The sequence below is a fragment of the Natrix helvetica genome (genome assembly GCF_964273705.1).
Source record: "Natrix helvetica genome assembly, chromosome: Z".
Lineage (NCBI taxonomy): Eukaryota > Metazoa > Chordata > Lepidosauria > Squamata > Natricidae > Natrix > Natrix helvetica.
The window spans coordinates 61707264-61728138 of NC_138554.1; the positions used below are offsets into that span (position 1 = coordinate 61707264).

At 37.3% G+C, this 20875-nt stretch overlaps 2 protein-coding genes across 3 annotated transcripts in view; one reads left to right on the forward strand and one right to left on the reverse strand.

Moving 5' to 3' along the window:
* MOCOS (molybdenum cofactor sulfurase) overlaps window positions 1–5914 on the forward strand; it is a 51776-nt gene extending 45862 nt beyond the window's left edge. The window contains exons 13-15 of the mRNA XM_081971038.1: window positions 1404–1530; window positions 2164–2268; window positions 3557–5914. Coding sequence (XP_081827164.1) covers window positions 1404–1530; window positions 2164–2268; window positions 3557–3694 — 370 coding nt within the window. The 3' untranslated portion in view covers window positions 3695–5914. The remainder of the gene's footprint in view (window positions 1–1403; window positions 1531–2163; window positions 2269–3556) is intronic.
* Window positions 5915–13521: 7607 nt separating this feature from the next.
* FRRS1L (ferric chelate reductase 1 like) overlaps window positions 13522–20875 on the reverse strand; it is a gene marked incomplete at its 5' end in the record, with an annotated part of 33411 nt that continues 26057 nt past the window's right edge. The window contains 3 exons of one of the 2 annotated variants that reach the window (XM_081969613.1): window positions 13522–13676; window positions 15362–15425; window positions 19477–19723. In XM_081969613.1, coding sequence (XP_081825739.1) covers window positions 13628–13676; window positions 15362–15425; window positions 19477–19723 — 360 coding nt within the window. In that variant the 3' untranslated portion in view covers window positions 13522–13627. Of the gene's footprint in view, window positions 13677–14558; window positions 15426–19476; window positions 19724–20875 lie in introns of those variants that run through there. The other variant, XM_081969612.1, reaches the window with a different exon arrangement.

Here is a 20875-nt window from a genome sequence, read left to right on the forward strand (position 1 = left end):
GTGTGTGCACGTGCGCCTATATTTTTCACGGCGTGGAGTCGCAGTGAGGCTCTGCACACCCGGTGATGTCTCCAGAGCTCATCTGCAAAGGGCAGGATCCCCCTCACATTTCTTGTCTCCTGGATGGCCTCCGAAGTCATAGCCAGCTGCACAGAGCCTTGTTGCGGCTCCACATCGTGGAAAACATAGGCACACGCACCCCATACAATTACAGCCTTGGGAGATTTTGAAATGGTGGGAACTTGTTTTCACTCACCCAGGTTCTGCAGAAGCTTCCCTCCAAACTCCTCTGAGGGAGGAAGGGCCAGTTGGGAGAGGGGCTTTGGTCTTGCTCCAGGCTGTAATTGTGTGGGGCATGCACGAGCCTATGTTTTTCATGGCATGGGGCTGCAGCCGGAAGACAAGAAACGCGAGGGAACCAGCGGGGACTTGTCCTTCTGAAGAGGGCCTGTTCCTGAAGAGGGCAGATGTGGTGGCATCGGTCTTGGGATGTTCTGCAGAGCCCCCCAGGGAAAAACTCAACGGGAGATGGCTTTTTAACCAGGTGGCTGTCAGAGACAAGAGGGCAGCGCACACCCATGGGCTTGTGCAACAGCCAAATCCACTCCTTCTGTTCCTTCTTCGGCTGCTGCACAAGCCCACGCAGCGTGTGCTGCCCTCTTCTCTCTGACAGCTGCCTCATTTCCAATGGAGGGGATGGGGAATGCATGTGTTTTCCTCTCTCTGCATGGATTTCCCACTCCCTATTGGTAATGAGGCGGCTGTTGGTGGGGCAAGCCTGGGCAAGGCAAGCGAGCGGCGACTGGGCAGGCGGGAGAATGAGCAAGGGAGCAGGCCATGGGAGGGAACGTTCCGTACGCGGCCTCTGAAAGAACAGATACCGGAAGAGACGCTACATTTGATGAATGGGTAAGCGCATACCAGGGCATACCCCCTGAAACTCACCCCTGCTAGAAAGTACCAGGAGAGGCTTGCAGTTTCCTGATGGCCAGTTCAACACAGAGGCTTGTTTGAAAGCCTCTCCAGTATTGGAACATGGCGTTGGCCCTTAATCTAGCTAGGTTCTTCTACTCTGCTGGGCTGTTTTTTGGCTTTGCTGCTTATCTGCCTTCTCTCATGGTTGTCACCACTTGGGCAGGCTGTCATAGGTCGCGGGTTACCTGTAATAGCATTTGCATTAGACAATTTAAAACTTTCTATTTTTGTTTTTGTGGATTTTTATTGTAACTCTGCCTATAATTTGCTATTGTTCCCAGGATTACTATATTTCACTTTTACAGTTAGACCTGTATACCTTAGTCGCTACTACATTTTAAATAATAAGCTATAATTTTATTAACTAAACTAAAGTTATGTCTCATTCCAGTTAAATTATTATTTTATTCTTTGTCTCTATAAAACAGCCTTGGTGAATCATTTCTTCCTCAGGAATTAATTTATCGATTTCGGGCCAACATTGTTATCAGAACGAATGAGCCATTTGAAGAAGACTTGTGGGATCAGATTGCCATTGGCCCTCTACATTTCAGGGTATGGAATGGCTGTAGCTCTCTGTTGTAATTGCAAATCCTAATGAGAAAAGACAAGATTCAGGAAACCAAAAGTGATCCTAGAAAATAATATTGGCTACCTATATAGGTTAAAATAGCAGCTTGTTTTATCTTGTTTATAGACTATAACCAAACTAACCTTTATGGATCAAACAAACAGAAACTGCAAACATATCTTGCTGTTTTCAGCTGGTATTTAATAGCATGTGATTCTCAATTCAGGGGTAATACTGAATCTTCAAGATCAGTAGCTTTGTTTTTCATAAAATTATCTAAATCTCCTTCAAAACCAATTACATTAGTAGCTATCACCTCATTCATACATTAATCATTTACAGGTACATTATGATCAGAATTGAGCCAAATCCATTTTACACAATGGGCACAAAGAGAAACATTTACCTTTTAATACCATTATCTGACTGAATTAGGAAAAGTTAACATTTGCTTGAATCAAGGCATATTTGGCCACTTTCTGAGCTGATTCAGCCCCAAAAGAGTTTAGATTATCTTTGTCATGATCGTAATAAAAATAATTACTAGACACTTCCTGCTACATTTGCCCAGAATTCTAGCTGACTAATATTTCAGATTTTTTCTATATAAATTTCAGGTTTTAGGACCATGTCACAGATGCCTAGTTATCTGCATTAATCAACAAACTGGACAGCGGAACAAGGAGTTTTTGCAAGGGTTGTCATCCATTAGAGACAGAAAGGTCAGTGTACAAGCACTGGTGTTTTAATGATCCAATCTTCCGATTCTCTTCTTTCACTGCTTTTTTCTTTACTGTAAAAATATTATCTTTAACTTTTTGGTCATTATTTAATATATACAGTGTTCAAATGAATATTTAAAGCAAAGGTGACTGGTAATAAAGTGGAAGAATTATAAAAGGAATATCATTTTATCTAATGACATGGAAGTACAAACAAAGCAGGAAGAGGTGATTGATTGATTGATTGCCTGTCCTAGCCTGACAACATAATGTCATTCTGGAGATATTAATGGACTAACCCACCCCCTGCCCATGTGCATCTTACTCCTTTCTTTACTATCGTTGTTAATTTTAACTCATTTGTAATTTATTTATTGTTATAAATACTTTATTTTGTTGTTTAACTTATTGTAAGACACATACCTGTAGGTGAAGTGGGTGACATATAATTTTCATGAATAAATACACCTGATGCAACTAGAGAAAGGAGCTATATATATGAAGTGACCAGTTATTTATTTATATGTTTGTTTGTTTATCTTCCACATTTATTTATACGTACTATTTCTTAATGGCCTCTTTCCCTCATAGTTAAGTTTTCTGTGTAAAGCTCTTTCCCTTCACACACACACCAACCTCCCCCAAAACATTCAGTTTGAGTATCACCAACTTCAACTATGGGATACATCTAATAAAACATATAGAGGAAAATTCTGGGTGATTTTCATAATTCTACAGATTAACCTCTGGAGATGGTACCATTTTTGGTCAGAAAAGTAGTTTCTGGCAAAATCAGAGAATAATAGAAATACGGAATAGGAAGGAGCCATTATTCATCAATCACTTCGGATGAGTGCAGGAGTACAGAAATCAAATTGAATGCATGTGTGATTAAACTCAGCTAGAGTATGTATACAAAGGGAGACATTATGTCTTTGAGTAATTATTTCCATTGATGAACCACTTGTTACAAATATTATAATATTCATTTAGAAAATCAGCATAAATTTAGAAAACTTTAAATAAGAATGGTTGTAAGCATCATCTAAAATGTCACTCCCCTTTTTTCTATTGCTTAGTATCTTTGTCTTAGTTCCTGGATTTTATTTATCCAAGAGAACTGTAGGTTGATATTGCATAATCTACTTCATTATGACTACTATAAATAGACTACAATAATCTGAAACGATTTGTTTCCATTTAATGATTGTCCCGGTTTTTGCAGTCTAGTTTTGGAAGTCTTGATTTCATTTTACAAGCTGACAAATGTGCTGTTTCTTTTTTTCAGACTAACTTTGGAATATACCTGGCAAATCACTCTGAGACACAAATCTCCCTTTCTAATACCTTGTCAGTAGGATCTGAGATACTTGTATTAAAGAACACTACATCTTCAGCCTCAAATGAAGAGAATAAGTCAGTCTAAGCAGCAAATGTATCTGTTTTGCAGAGAGCTCACATTTGTTGTGGAATTTCAATCCTTAGTATTGGTAATATGCTATGATTATTCGTGAGCAATTTTGTGTTAAACCTAATAAAATCCCATTCTTTCTTGCAACTATTTATATGATTATGTATATATTTATGTAATTCTTATATGCATATTATTTAATATGCAGTATGATGTAAAATGTAAAATTGATTGCTTAACAACAGCTGTACTGCCCTCACATCAGCATTCCAATAAGAGCAGGTTCTTTTGTAGTAGATAGCATTGCAGCTTCTTGGATCCTGAATTTAGTAGAGCTTCTTAATTTCCTAATGAGAGCCATCCTCTATGCTTTGGTATACTCTGCCCATTTCTGCTCTTTCCAGAGCCATCCCAACCAATGTACAGCAGGAAGGAAAACAAATGAAAGCAACAACAGATGGTATCAGGATGCCTGTGGATACTCACGAGGAAGGTAAGAAGCTCTACTAAATCAGAATTGAAGAAGCTGCATTATTGAAATTGTGCTAGTTAATGATTACTAGAAATAATTACATCTATTTATTATTTATTATAATTTTATTTTTATAATTTTATATAATAAAACAATTTTAATAGAACAATATAAGATATACAAACTGGAAGAAAAGAAAAAGAAAAATGCAAAGAAACAAGGAAAATAGTATAATTTCTCCTTCCTTAAGAAAGCTATTTCCCCTCGTCATGGCAAGTATTAGCCATTGCATAATCTCTTCTTAGCTAATAAATATAATTTTTTTTCATCCCATAACCCATCTATTAAAAATAAGCAACTCAAATAAGTATTCAATCCAGTTCAATCTCGTTACCAGCAAGAAATACAAAACTCTTAGGACTTTAACATTAACATGTATAAAATTCAACTTTGTACATCACAACTCAACTATAACAAAAATTAATTAAAAGGTCCCAATATTGAAATGCGTAGATAGTTCTCAACCTACGACCAATCATTTAGTAACTGATATTACAATAGAACGCAAACAAATCTTACGATTCTAAACCAGCAAAGGAAGGGCAGAATACAAATAGATAAGAATTTGAAAAGTTAAACAAAATACAAAATACACAAAATTAAAAAACTATAACGTATATGTAAAACCAGAAATCTAAAAAAATTATACAGGGAGATAAAAATTAATATAATTACAAAATACACAACTAACAAATCAGGTTTGAGGCATAGGCCATCATTTGACAGATTTTGATCACTGCTGTGCAAAACCTAGCAACAATATATTGATGAGATAAGGCTAGTACAAATGTCTACAGTGTAAGCACTGTAGGAGTACATGCTCTGTTATTTCTATATATCTAGAGTCACAGGGGTATTGCCCCTTCAGGTGGAAAATTTTCCCGTATCTGCCTTCAGGAACAGCTCAGAAGAATGAATGAAGGCCCTTTGATGGCTAGCTACTTCAATCCAACAAGTATTCTGCTTTGTCCATTATAGACTGAATAAATATTCAGTCTATAATGGACAAAGCAGAATACTTGTTGGATTCATTGCCAATAAAAGTTGTAGATCTGGCTAGGTCCAGTTGGAGCTAGCTGCCTTCTATATGCTATTGGCCTGATCATACGCAATGTGGATTCTTGGAGAGAAGCCCAACAATTAGATTTTAGTTGCCCTTGCTTTATTCCTTCTGTTGAAAGTCATCCCTTATGATTATAGGAGTGAGGTCAAGGGGGAAAAGGATTGTTTAGACAATAGTAGAGTATGATCATCCAAACTCTGCCTCAGTTTTCATGGCCTTTTTCCAACTTCAGGGTGGTATTAGAAACACATTTTGGGACTTGAAGAGTTGACCTTAAAATTTTGGATTGAACAAATTCTAATGATTGCAAAATTGGAAAAATGCCCCAATTGGGCACAATAATGTAGTTGTACTATTGACTTGGCTTTGAATAGTTTGAGTGTTCCAGCTATATAATGGCTACCTCTAGTCTTGAGGAATTTGAGAATGGCAGCTGAGTTCTACATCTTCAGCAACATCTCCATGGAGTTTCCTACTGTTAGCAGAATGAATGATTCCCAGGTATCTGAAACAGAAGACCTGCTCAGCCCTGTGGCTATCCATCTTCCAAGCATGTCTCTTGGGCCTCTTGACAAATACCATGATTTTGGTTTTTGATAGTTGAGTGCTTGCAGTACTCAACTAGACTACAATATTCAATACCGTGCTAATGTTTTAAAAGCTGTTTTAAGATGTTTAAGAATACCAATACATGTTTTTGAATATACTGCTGCATCACCTGCATAAATTAAAACATCTGTCTTCCTGCAAGTTTGTGGGACTAAAAGTTTGCATTAATATGGTCCACCATGGAATTGATATAAAATTGAATATGGGGGGCCAATGTGCATCCTTGCTTAACTCCCTTTTTAGTTATAATGGCCCTGGTGAGGTGACCCTGGGGCAGTGGTGGGTTTCAATTTATTTTACTACCGGTTCACGCTTGCACGCTCACATAATGCTTTTGTGCATGCACAGAAGCATCCAGGCGGGTGGGCAGAGCCTCCCACTGGCGCCAGTACTGGTTCGCCTGATCTGGGGCAAACTGGCAGAAACCCAGTTTGCCCCAGATCAGGTATGTGTGTTGTGTATGTATGTACGTTGGGTGTTGTTATATATTTTTTATGTTATATGCTCCATTGTACGCCGCCCCGAGTCCTACTTGGAAAGGGAGCGGCTAATAAATCCAAATTTATTATTATTATTATTATTAATTTATTATTATTATTATAAACCCACCTCTGCCCTGGGGATTATATCTTACTTTAAGTGAGGCTTCTTCATGAAGCATACTTATTAAATAAAGCAAATATCAGTCAATCAAGGACACCTCCAATATTTTCTACAATTTAGAATCGAATAGAGTAGAATATTCTTTATTGGCCAAGTGTGATTAGACACACAAGAAATTTTTCTCTGATGCATAAACGTCCAGTGCACATACAGACAACAAACAACAAAGTAATATCATTCTAAGATACCATAGTAGAAGATAATAGGAAAGATGAGATTGATAATAGTAATACAGCCCTACTACCTGGGTAAATAACCTTCAACATGACAGTGCTGTGGGTAATAGGTATTCAGCAGAGTGATGGCATGTGGGAAAAAGCTGTCTTTGTGTCTAGTTGTTTTGGCTTGCAATGCTCTATGGTGTCCTGAGGGGAGAAGTTGAAACAGTTTATGTCTAGAGGAGTCTATAAATATTTTTTCAGCCCTCTTTCTGAAGCTCTCTTCAATGGAAGGCAGGCTGGTTCCAATTGTTTTTACTGCAGTCTTAACTATCTGTTGAAGTCTGTACCTATTCTGTTTAATTTCTGTATCAAACCAGAAACTTATAGAAGTACAAATGACAGACTAAATAATTCCTTTATATAACTGTATCAGCAGCTCCTTGAGCAGTCAGAACTTTCTGATACAGGAAGTACATTCTTTGTTGTGGCTTTTTAGTTATGGTTCTAATGTTACGTGCCCATTTAAAGTCCTGGGAGATTATAAAACCCAGAAAGTTGAAGGTCTCTACTGTTGATAATGTGTTGCCTATTGTTGTAAGGGGTGGTGGAATAGGAGGGCTCTTCCTAAAATCTTTGATCATTTCTACAGTTTTAAGTGTATTTAGTTCTAGATTGTTCTGGCTGCACCACAGGGCTAGTTGTTCAACTTTCCATCTGTATGCAGATTTATCACCATCTCGAATGAGACCAATGACTGTTGTATTATCTGCAACTCAGTTGAGAGTCTACTTTGCTTATTGGTAAATTCTTCCTGCTGGCATTAATAAGGGCTAGTAGCATCCTCAATATGTGTTTGATGAGTGAAAACATTTAAATTAAATTAAATTGGTGTAAATTAGGTGTAATTTCTAGAACATTGACATAAGGAACAAGGTCATGAAAGGGTCAATTGAAACTCATTATAGAGCCAGATAGATGAGTACAGGTCTCTTTGTGGATGCTTTTTATCAAGTGAGATCCATTCTATGATGGTCTTGGTCCACCTGCCATCAGTTCTTGTTATGTGACCAGCCCATTTCCATTTCAATTCATTTACTTTCTTAATGATATCCTATACTTTTGTTTGTTCTCTAATCCATGTGCAGGTCTTTCTATCTTGTCTTATAATGCCGAGCATGTATCTTTCCATGGCCCTTTACGCCACTTGTAGCTTTTGTATCAATTGCGAGATTAGTACCCATGTTTCACCAGCATATGTTAGAACAGGTAGCACACAATGATCAAAAACCTTTCAGGCATAAGGGGAGGTGGTTCTTGAAAATTTCTCCTTGCTTTAAGGTGGATATCTCCTTGATAAACACCTCTAACCTTTCTCTTTGTTAGACTAGTTATAGTCAGTTCCTGCAACTGTTCTATATATTAGCCTCCAGTACCTTAATCATCTTTGTTGCTCTTCTCTGCACTCTTTCTAAAGTCTAATCTTTTTTGTATGGTGGTGACCAAAACTGAATGCAGTATTCCAAGTGTGGTCTTATCAAAGTATCACAAAGCAATACTAACATTTCACATAATCTTGATTCTATCCCTCTGTTGATACAGCCTAGTATTGTGTTTGGATTTTTTGATAGTTGCAGCACACTGCCAGCTCATATTTAAGGGCATTTTGTTGGATCTGGCCCAGTGTTGAAATCTGTCGAGATTCTTCTTGTCCTGGAACCTATCTTCTTAAAAGTGTTGGCTCTTTCCCCCAGTATTATCTGCAAATTCCATCCTGTGTAAATCATTTATGAAGATGTTGAGGCCTACCAAGCCTAAGATGGAAGCTCAGGGTACCCACTCTATGTAGATTTAGTTCCATTGTGAACTACATATGGTTGGTGGTCAACCAGTTACAAATCCATCTGGTGGTGATGCTGTCCAACCCACATTTATCTTATCAACTAGTACAGGGTTGTCAAATTCGTGGCCCACAGCCCAAATACATCATTCGCTGGCTACGCCCATGCCTGGTTTAGCAAAGGGGAAAAGTCACTGTGTCACGTGAGGACAACGTAACAATGCGAGTTTGACACCCCTGAACTAGTAGGTTGTGGTTTACTTTGTCAAATCCTACTGAAGTCCAAGTATTATAGGCATAGCATTTCACTGGACCACTAATATAGTCACTTTGTCCAAGAATGCAAAAAGTTATGTCTGGAATCATCTGTTTTTCACAAAGCCATGTTGGCTTCTAGATATCTTTGTTTGCTTCTTGGCGTTTGCAGATTCATTGCTTAATTCTTTTTTCATCTCAGGTATTGATAGCATTCTGATTGGTCTGTAGTTTCCTGGATCCATTTTTTGAAGGAACCAATCCTCTGGTAGTTCTCCTGTCCATATTTCTTTCAAAAGATGTGGTTCTGAGATCACATCTCTCAGTTACAACTCTGGGATGTAATCTATCTGGTCCTGGTGATTTGAATTTATCCAGAGTGGGTAGGTGTTCTGTTAGCATTTTCTTGCGTATTTTGACTTGTATTCCTACTCTTTGTTTTACAGTACTATTTTTGATAGGTTGGATTATTTTTTTCTTTTGTGTAAAGACAGATAAAAAAAGAAATTAAGCAATTCCACTTTTTCCCTGCTGCTCATCACCTTCTTGTGATCTTCTCCCATTTGTGAGCCAATTATTTCCTTGACTTTATTCTTTTTTTCTTTACATGTCAAAAGAAACTTTATTTTATTATTTTTGACATTTGTTGCAAGCCTAAATTCATTCTGAGCCTTAGATTTCCTGACTTCGTTTTTGCAGATTCAGGCTATTTGCTGATATTCTGCCTTAGTTATGTGCCCCTCTTTCTACTTTTTATACTTGTCTGTTTTATCTTTTAGTTTACAGAGAATTCTTTGCACAGGATCTCTTATTTTAATTTTTCAATAGTATTTTGCTAGACTAGGCTTTTATGATCTCATTTTTCATTTTTCCAAGCTTCTTAGGTTGTTTTCCCCTTGAGGATTTCCATCCATGGAATCTTTCCCATGAATGCTTCTCTAAATGTTTTGAAATTAGTTCTCTGAAAGTCTAAGACACTAATTTGATTTTGTTTTGTTACTTGTGTTTGCATTATGTTGAATTCCAGTTTTGCATGGTCACTTTTTCCTAAAGTTCCCGTAGCCCCTTCTATCATTTCATCTCTGTTATGGAAAATTAAATCCAAGCTGGCCCTCTAATTCTTTTCTCTACCTTCTGAAAGGCAAAGTTGCCTGCTAGGAACATCAAGAAACTTTTTTTTATCTTTCTTTAGGTGCAGACTTCGTCTCCCAGTTGATGTGAGAGTGTCCCCCATTATTATTTTTACTAGACTTTTATTTTTTATTTGTTATCATAAAGTTTTTTATTTTTCATTTTCATAACATATAATCCGCATGTATACTATTACATAGCCAACATTGTATTGTATTATTAAATGTTTATATCAATTCATCTTACCATCAACTCCCCAAAAGAAAAAGAAAAAAAGTTATTGGCTTTTCTGCTCTCCATACACTATATTTGTACGTTTACTTTCTTCTCCCTCTTTCATCCCCTTCCCTACCTCCTTTCTTCTCTCTGCCCTCCTTCCCTTCTCTACTTCCCCTTCCTTTCTCCTACTCCTCTCTTCCCTTTCCACTCCTCATTTCTCTCCTCCTCTTCCCCCCTCGTACCCTCTCTCCTATCCCTCTCTCCTTCCCTTACCTCTCTCCTTTTCTTCTCACTCTTCATCTAATTTGCTTGGTATATTTCAGCTTCTGAGCAAGCTCCATTTTATGTTGATGGTATTTATAATTCCTTTTCAATATGCATATTTAATTTTAAACATATAAAGTAAAAATAGAACAAAGAAACATACATATATAGCCATTGTACTTTTAAACCACCACCCCCAGCCTAATTTTGGTCGAGATATAGATCTGGTTACAGTTCCCAGCTATTCTCATCATTATCTTTATATAATTATAGATCCTTACATGCCCTCAGTTTGTGATTCTGCCTTTAAGTCTCAATAGTTTCCCATTATAAGTGTATTTCATGTTTCCTCTCCAATTTTTCCATGTGTTGGACTAGGTTACCTTTGATTGTCTGTGAATGGCAAATCTCGCTGTTCAATATTCATTTCAATTCCCTTAATATATTGTATACTACAGCAAATGGTAAACATCTCGCTTTATTTCATCATCTTAAAAGTACTATGTGTATCCATGTTTCATATATTTTAACCCATGCTTAGTTGTCCTTCAGTTGTCATTTCCAGTCAATTTGCCACTCAGTTTAATTATCATGTATAAAAGTAAATAGCAAACCTCTGCTTTACAACCTCCCTATGTCAGTTTCATATTTATCCACATGGCATGTATTTTGACCTTTGTTTAGTTATATTTCTATTATTATTTTCAACCAGTTAACAACTCCATTTTCTTGTCATATTTTTCACAACCTCCCCACATCAATATCAATATCATATTTATCCATATTCCATATATTTCAATCTTTGCTTAATTATCTTTCCATTATTACATTCAATCAATTAGCAACTCCATTTTGTTGTCATATTTAGAAATAAAACCCTTATCTTAGTTTTATATTCTCCCAGATAAAAATTCCTGGTTATCTAATTTTTTCCTAGTAAGCCTTTTGTCCCACTTCTCTGCTCCTGCCCTCTCCCTTCTCTTTGCTTTGGCACATCCACTCTCCCCGACTTTCCCTAGGCCACCACCAAAAGGATGTTTTTTTATTTCTCTTTGTTGGGCGAAGTCTCACCCTTTAATTTCCCTTATGCCACTAACAGCCTCAACCTCTTGTCTACCTTTTGTTTCCCTCAGTTTCTACTCCTTCATTATCTTGCCCCCCTTCTTCTTTGAATTCTTCTTTAGATATCTGCTTCTCTGGGTTCAAAATTCTATTTAGGCTTGATTTTAATGATTTATGCATATTTTTTATAATTTCACGTAATTCTTCAAATTCCCAGCTTTCCATGATGTCCAGTTCCAAAGTTAGAATTAGCTATACAGTTCAAAGTTCTGGTCCACCTTAAATTTGTCCACTTCCACTGCTGTAAGAGAGAATGATGGGAGCCAACTTGGTCTTTTGTTCTTCCTTAATATCCAGTTCCAAGACTGCAGTTAGTTATACAAAGTCTTATTTTGAGGCTCTGGTCCATCTTAAGTTTTAGCTACTGTGGGACTGGAAGTGAAGCCGGGGCCATCTTAATCTTTGCAGTAAAATAAAAAGAAGAAGGAGGGAAGAAAAAAAAAGAGAAGGAAAAAAAACCTTAGCATTTTCCAGTTCTTATCTCTGTAATAATTCTTCCCCCTGTCACCTTCCTTCTCCGATCAGCCACAGCTGCTTAAAACATATCAATTAGAACAAACTTATAAAGTGATAGATTTGGGTGTCTCTTTTGCCTCCTGCTCTTGTAACTTCTGATTTATGGTAGTTGATTAGTTGAAACTTCTCACACATTCAAGGTTAGGTTATCCATTATCAGAAAAAAAAGAGATCAAAATATTTGGTTTCTATTTGGTATCCAAGACCAAATTAAAGTTTATATTGAGTGGATTCAGAAGAAGACATGTTTTTTTCTTGATTATTTTAGCTGGAAGGAATTCAAACGAAGTAAAAATATTGGTTTCTGTTTAAGATCCAAAACCAAATTTACCGCTTATAATTATATGGATTTGTAGCTGTTCTGCTTTGTATTCTTCTGTTCGAAAGTGCAGACAAAGAAACTCCGAGGGAGGGGGGGGCTGGTGTTACAACCCTCCACCTTCCCTTATTGCTTTTCTTTTAAGGAAAAAAAAGTCTCGATCTGACCATCTGTATTATTTATGTTCTCAAAATTTCTTTGCCTTTTCCAGTTTTAATTTATAGTTGTGGGTTAGATAAATTCTCTTACCAGGTCTTTTATCTCTCCCAGTCTCCACCTGTTCCAAAACTTATTTTGACAAAAAGATCAGCATTTTGTCAGCCATGAAGGCTGCTGCTCCGACTCTGATTCATAGGCAAATCTCTAACCCACGAGAGATCTGTTGGTTCTCTCAAGTTCTGATGAGACACTGATTCAAAAAAATCTTCGGAGATGGTTTGTCAGACAGGGTTCATGTGAGACTCTTAGGAGCCCACATCTCCCACATCTGTCCAGCTGGAGCACTTCCTGTCCGCCAGAGTGTCCCCCATTATTATTGTGGTGTGCTTTTTATATATACCTAAGCTAAATTATTAGCAAAAAAGTACATTTATTTCCTCTATTTTGTTGGGCAATGTCATTCGTTTTTCCCCTTTCCCCCCTTTTTATATTAACCCAACTGCATGAAAGAAGGTTTTCATCATTGTTTTGTTGCATTTCTGTAGAGGTATAGTTTTTTTCTTTATATTCTTATATAAGAATTGCACCCAGAAACACTCTGGTAGCCAATGCAACTCAAAACATTGTGATGTTATATATGCCAAATAACATCCCATTACCATGCTTTCTCATTCTGCACCTGTTGCTGCTGAATGCTCTTTAAGGAAAGACGCATGTAGAGTGTCTTGCTACTGCATACTAATTATATAATTATTTGGCACTTATTTATGGCTCAGGTTTATTATTCACAATCTGAATAATTGTCCTCTAATATAAATTCCAACAGACTGGACAGTAGTCCAGACAAGGGCATAAGCAACCACGAGTGAGGTCTCCTGGTACAAGAATAAGCTCAACCTTTGCACATTCAAAAGTTGCAAAGACCCAGGTCTTCAAGAGGGAACTGCAAGTGCAGGAGAACCCCCATATGTTGTATTGGGCCTGTCTGAGGCACAACTCCAAAACCTGAAACCAAAAATGGAAAATCCCCATACCGGGAGGTCCATACACTCAATGTCACTCAGCCTTGCTTGTGTTGAGCTGAAGCCTAGTTGCATCTCATTTGGGTCCCACACTCTGCAGATACTGGAGGACCATATCATTCAACCTGGGATGGAAATATAAAGCTAAATATCATCAGGATACGGATGATACCTTACCACAAACCATCAGATGCCCAGTAGCTTCATATATATGTTACATAAGAAAAGACAGAGAGGTCATTAATCTTGTGTGTGTGGGGGAGGATGCTATCATTCATATTTTTGCTGGTGATATAGGATGGAACAAATTAAATTGATCATTTCAGAGAAAACTGGACAAAGATGAAAGATGAGCTGGTGAAGCAAAACCCCTCAAACATCTTGAAGATAATAATTCATATTTTTGCTGGTGATATAGGATGGAACAAATTAACTTTAATTGATCAGAGAAAACTGGAAAAAGATTTGAAATATGAGTTGGTGAAGCAAAATACCTCAAACAGCTTGAAGAGCTATATCAACATTGTATAATAATAGACAGCTCACTGAAAGAATTGAGGCAGGGGGGAAATGGTAAGGGGAAACAAAGTTATTGTCTTTCTTCCTCAGTGCCCCCTCTAATTACTTCCATGAAATCTAATGGGGGAAAGCCCCTAAAAATTGGAGCAACTAATACCTCTGTCACCAGCAGAGAAGCAAAGAAGAAGAAATCAGAACTGTGAGTCCCTTAGGTACATAGCTAGGTTTTGCCTGATGAAAACTAAAGCATTTGACATAGCAATAAAATGTAGAATTTGTAAATCAACTAAGTACCTAGACAGCAAATGGCCAGCACATTTCAAAGCAGAAACCAGGAAATTTTGCTAGCTCCCTTCCCAGGGGCTCCAAAGGAAGTCCCTCAAGCAACTAAGAAAAGCTCAGGCGCCAACAGTAGGCAATACCAGTCAATCGTTATATCAGATGCAGATCAGAGCGAGCACATACACCATTCAGTTCAGCTACCAAAATATAAGTCATTGTTTATTTCTTAAACATCAGCAAACATAGAACATTGACTAAAAAGCTTCTTGATTTAAGCCTAAATATTATTTTACCTGGAAAAGTAAAATTTAATGCAGTCACTATGGCTTTCAAAGCAAAAATCTAACTTATAACATAACATGATATCTAATTTCACCAACATCTTATTTATATTTCCTTGGATGAAAGCTAATTAAACATTAGAAAATTTAATTGTATATATTTTTCATAATATGACATTATCATACTGTAGTTTTTTCAAACAGCAAATGTATTACATTACAGGCAACCCTACTTCATTTTATGTTGTTTATTCTATGTGCTACTTACACATTTGTAAATGTCTAAGTAACATCGATTAAACAATATAAAATTATTTCAAGATTTGAAAATCAGTACAGCAAGTGTTTGCACCTTATTGAAATATTTAGTATATATTTCCAGAAATATGTTTGGAAATATAGGCTAAATATATATATCAGAAGTATCCAGTAAGGTACAAACACTTGCTATATTGATTTACAAATCATGGAATTATTTGGCACATATTTATGGCTCAGGTTTATTGGTCACCATCTGAATGATTAAATTGTTCTCTAATATAAACTCCAATAGAAAAGAGTAGAATTTTAAACACTGTCTGACAAATAATTTCAATCTGTCATAATACTATACACGATGTCATGGAGTTCCCATCAATAAATAGAATGTCAAGGCAACAATAAGTAACAAACAAAAAGGAGAAGAAAAAGTCTGATAGGCAGCTGAAGGCATAAAAATATCTTCATACTTGTAAATATTGACCACATGCTCCGAAACCGGTGGAGAATCTATATCATGCCGAGTTATAGAACCTAAAATAGGTTAAACAAAAGAAAATACAAGAGAAATCATATTAGCAATAAATATTGGAAATGCCATAAAAAAGAAAGAAACTTTTTACCATGTGTGGTGGTTTTATATATATAGAAAAAAAACCTTAAAAGTATTAGAAAGAAATTCTTCAAAATATTAAGAAAATCATAAAAAAAGAATTTTTGAACTGGAACTATAAATAGGTATAATTACCTAGGCATAATTCAAGAAAGTATAAATGAAAAATATCACAATTTATTAAAAGATATGCTAACAGCTGCAAAAATAAATTTGGCACAACATTGGAAAGGAGGAGCTTTGTTGACAATACAATACTGGGATACCAAAATTGAATATGCAGCAATGAAAAGAATTTAAGCAAGAATAGTTTCTAACTTTACTATACATTGTTGTCCTTGTCAGCCATTCAGTCATGTCCAATCTCAGCCACTCTATGGATCAGTACTCTCCATGCCCCTTAGTCTCACCTTGCCTCCTTTAGATCTGCCATGGTCATCCCAGTGTCATCCTTTATAGTGTTCAGCCAGTGGGTACTAGGGCAGACCCTTCTATTTTTTCCCATTGATTACTCCCAGTATGATTGACTTTTTGAATGAGTCAGCTCCCGTGATGTGACCAAAATATGTCAGCCTCTGTTTGGGGATCTTGACTTCAAGTGATATTTTGGGTGGCATTTTGTCTAGACAGTGGTCTCCAACCTCCACTCTGTGACCTAGTAGCAGTCTATGTCTCTTTGGGAACCAGGCCGTGCAAGTGGAGGGCGAGCACGCAAGTGCACAACGCATAAGTGTGCAAGTGGCAGGAGCTTGCGCAAAACCATCCCCTCTAGCCCCCCGCTACTCCTGCTGCTGGTCTGCAGAGCCAGAAAATTTGGGGTCACTGGTCTAGAACGCAAACTCGATTGCGTCATGTGACATAACGTAACATTGTGACATTTTTTGCCTTTGCGGAGCCAGGATGGCGGTGGCCTAAGCGTGATGCATCTGGGCTATGGGCCACTACTTTGACACCCCTAGTCTAGAATTAATTTGTTATTTTTGCAGTTCATGGAATGCATAATACTCTCCAGGATCACAGTTCAAAGGCATCCACCCTTCTCCTATCTGCCTTTTTCGGAGTCTTTAAGTTTCTCAGCCATTAAGTAGTAAACTATATATTGTATTGCACGGCAAATTTAGAATATTTGTAATATGTTTTTAGGAACAAAGTTATGGAACCAATAAGAATAATGAATGAAAGGATTTAAATTGATACTAACAATAATCTTTAATGTATAATGCAAAATTTAAGTATCTTAAGTTGTGGTTAGTGGTTAAGGAAATAAATGGAAGGGAAGGGAAGAATGTTTTCTGAGAATGTGTGTATTTAAGTCTTGTTTATATATAGCTATCTAATGTAGGCCATTTTTCTTTTGAATTTCATAATTCTAAAAATGCATTTTTTTTAAAAAAAAAAATGGAAGCTGTTAACTACAACTACTTAGTTGAAATTGTGGCTTTTTCCCCCAATAATCATGTATGCATGTAAATTGATCGTGTATGCATTGAACAGGGAAATTGCACCTGCACTTATCTTGTTGAACACTTAAGTGACTGGAACTCAACCTCTAACTGCTAAATACCTGTGTCCACTTAAACTACATTTTTCATTAAGATCAACATGGCAATACAGGTAATTCTCAATTTGCAACCATAATTGAGCCCAAAATTCTGTTACTAAGCAAGATAGTTGTTGTGAGGCTTGCCCATTTTACAACCTTTCTTATCACAATTGTTAAGTGAATCATTGTTATTATTAAGTTAGTAACACGTTTGTTAAGAGAATCTGGCTTCCCCATTGACTTTGCTTATCAGAAAGTTGCAGTTGTCGTAAATACATGCCAATTGACAAATGTCTGAAGTTTGATCATGTGACCATGGGAATGCTGCAATAGTCATAGATGTGAAAAATGGTCATAAATCATTTTTTTGGTGATGTTGTAACTTTGAATAGTCGCTAACAAGTGGTCATAAGTTGAGGACTACCTATATAGTTATCATGCAGGGAACAGCAGGGTAGTATGAATACACACAATAACAATTCAGGAACTAACAATTTTTCTGTGTATCATATTAAACTGCCCAAAGTCACGATAGTGAAATGGGAATTTAATTTAATACATAAATAAATTTAATACATAAATAAATTTAATAAATAAATAAATTTAATACATAAATGATGGGAAAATATAATTGCCTAAAAGAGATAGACTCCAAAACATGGACTCGCTGACTGACAAAGCAAAGTACTTAGTCATTTAAATTATTCCTTAGTGAAAGAATATCATCTTTTCACTGTTTTGAATTTATCTAAAAATATACACTTTTTTGGGGTAAATGACTGACCAGTGGTATCATGCAATTGGCTTATCATGGATCTGATATTGACAAGACAAAGAAAACTAAAATCTTCTTTTTCACTTTTAAATTGTAAGCCTCCCAAAGTCTGTTAAATGAGATGGGTGGTGTTGAAATGTGGAAGATGCGTCTCCTAGAATGTGCATGGATAACCAGAGGCTTAATGCGATTTACATGGGAAAATTGTCTCCCTTGTCATTGATGAAAGACATGTTGAACTATTTGGCAAAAGGAAAATCTTCCCCAAACTACTATAGAGTTCGCATCAGGGAGGGGGATGAATGGAGAACCACACATACTTCCAATTTCAAGTCTTCCCACTTGGCTTACAGGGAACTCTGCCATGTTCATGCAACTAATTAATGAAGCACTACATGAGCACTTATAAAAAGGCATCCTAGTTTACCTAGCATTCTGATTTACACCAAGACCATGGACGAGCATGTTAAGCTGATAAGGACAATCCATTAAAAACTGTGCATAGCACAAATCTATGCCAAGTTGTCTAAGTGCCAGTTCCACAAAACTAAACTGTACTACTTGGAGTACTGCATTTCCTGTGCACTCCCACTACTGAACCGGAAAGAGGATACCATTACTGTAGCATAGCATAGCATAGCACAGCACAGCACAGCACAGCACAGCACAGCACAGCACAGCACAGCACAGCACAGCACAGCACAGCATGATATTATAAGACAATTATATGTCAAAAGCAAGAAAGTTACACTTTAACTTGGCACAACTTGTATATCCAGCCTTAGATCAGATTTTTTTGGTTGTTTTACTATATGACTATATACCAGCAACTTTATTCAGGTGTTTCTCTCTCATAAGATATAACACAATATATACCCGTATTTTTCAGAGTATAAGATGCACCAGAGTATAAGACACAGCAAGGTTTTGAAGAGGAAATTAAAAAAAAAAGTTTTTGCACTCTGCAAACCTCCCAAAAACGGCCCGTTTTTCACGAAAACGGGCCCATTTTAAAAAAAAGGCATGAATAGCTCTTAGAAGTCTTTAGAGTGCTGCTGGTGGCTGGTGGTGCAAAAAATGAGCCGTTTTTCACTCATTTCTGTCCTCCCTAGCCCCCAGGAACTCTCTGAAAGCCTTCTAAAAGCTGTGCATGGCCATTTTGGTGAAGGGGCAGAGTTTCGGGAGGCAAAAAATGCTATATTCAGTGTATAAGATGCACCCAGATTTTCAGCCTCTTTTTGAGGGAAAAAGGTGCGTCTTGTACACCCAAAAATATGGTAATCATGCCAAACTTTAACCATGCAAGTACCTCATATAGTTTAATTTAATCTCCATTGTGAGTTTTCTAATAATATAGTAAATTAAGAATCAATTGATTGGTTTGATTGATCATCAAATAAAACAGCCATGGTGGTGCGGTGGTTAGAAAGCAGCGCTGCAGGCTAACTCCCAGCTCGCTCCAGGAGTTTGATTCTGAGTGGCTCAAGGTTGACACAATATACTAACTCTGTAAACCACTTAGAGAAGGCTGTAAAAGCTCTATGAAGCGGTATATAAGTCTAAGTGCTATTGCTATCAATTATTGTTGGTGTTTAAAGATCACATTTATTTTTTCTAAGCGGAGGATAATGAAACAAACAAAAAATGAACTTACCCTGAATTGCTGGGCCCCAAGCAAATAAATAGTACCAGCTTAGATGGAGATCTACGATAGTTTCATCTCTGGGAACCTTCACTGGGCGCTTAAATCGGCATGTGACACGGTTATTTTCAAAAATACCTTCTTCATCTCTGGCAGGATTTCTTTGGATCTCTTTTGCCCATTGACCAACATTGTAGAAGTGATGTATTCTGACTCTTCCATTATCATCATGAACACAGGCCATAACATCATCTCCACCCTAAATTGAAAAATGAACTAAGAATTTCACTGAAATATGAAGATAGATAATCTTGGCATAAAGTGATCTCAATATTGGTGAATGAGATAAGGGTCAAATTGCTGAGATATTATGATGGTCTGAGAGAATATCATGCTTCTCCTGGCTTTCATACAAGTCCTCCAACCTACCTACTTTCTCTCCCATCTCTGCCTTTCAGCTGCCCTGTGGCACTGCCTCACTCTGTTGCCCCCAGCTGATCCTGACTGTCTTGTTCCTCATGCTGCTGCTGGGGTGCATCTGGGCAAGGCAGTTTGTTGGTCCTTTCAAGGGAGAAAGACGATGGCAAAGTTCAGTTGAGAGCAATGAGGGATAGCAGAGAAGATGGTGTTGGCAATGGAGTGCCAAAAGGCTTGAGGGTGGAGGTCATGAAAGTTTTGCAAAGGCTTCACAAAGAGTCAACAGCTGCCTTAGCTGGACATGCCTGATCAGCGGCAGGGGCAAGAAGATAGCAAAGCATAGATGGCAGGGATACGTGGTAGCAGGATGCAGGGCAGCCAGAAGGGCAGAGATGGGAGGAGATAGGCAGGTGAGAGAAATTAAAGTGTATGTTGTGGTTGAAAATGGGGATAAGCTGCCTGAATTTTGATCATATAATGTGGGGTACTGCAACGGCTGTAACTTTGAGAACATATGATAATTAGCATTTTTCACCCACCTTTTTCTTCTTTTTTTCTGGAATGTCAAGCCCTGTTCTTTCTGAGTTTCATGAATCTAACGATGTATACAGTAACCAAAATAAGAACAAATCAAATTGCTATTGATTTGGCACAATTTATTTCCTCAACTAGTGGGATAAAGGCCGCAACATTTTATGGAAGGGAAGGGGGCTGGAACAGGCTTATACTATCTAACAAGAGATAGTTATTAATTTTTCTGTAGTTTTGTGAGCCAGCTGAGAGCAGAGCTAAGCAAAAACACTTAGTGCACTGATCAGCTGTACGGAAGCAAGTGTAGCAATGGATATGGAGCCAGCTGAGATGGTTGTTAAACATTGACCAAAACATTACTGATCATACTCTCCTTATGGATAAAGTTTATTAGTCTCATTTAGGAAGGGGTGGAGGGAAGGAGGGAGGGAGAAGGACCCCTATTGATTCACTGTACTCCATA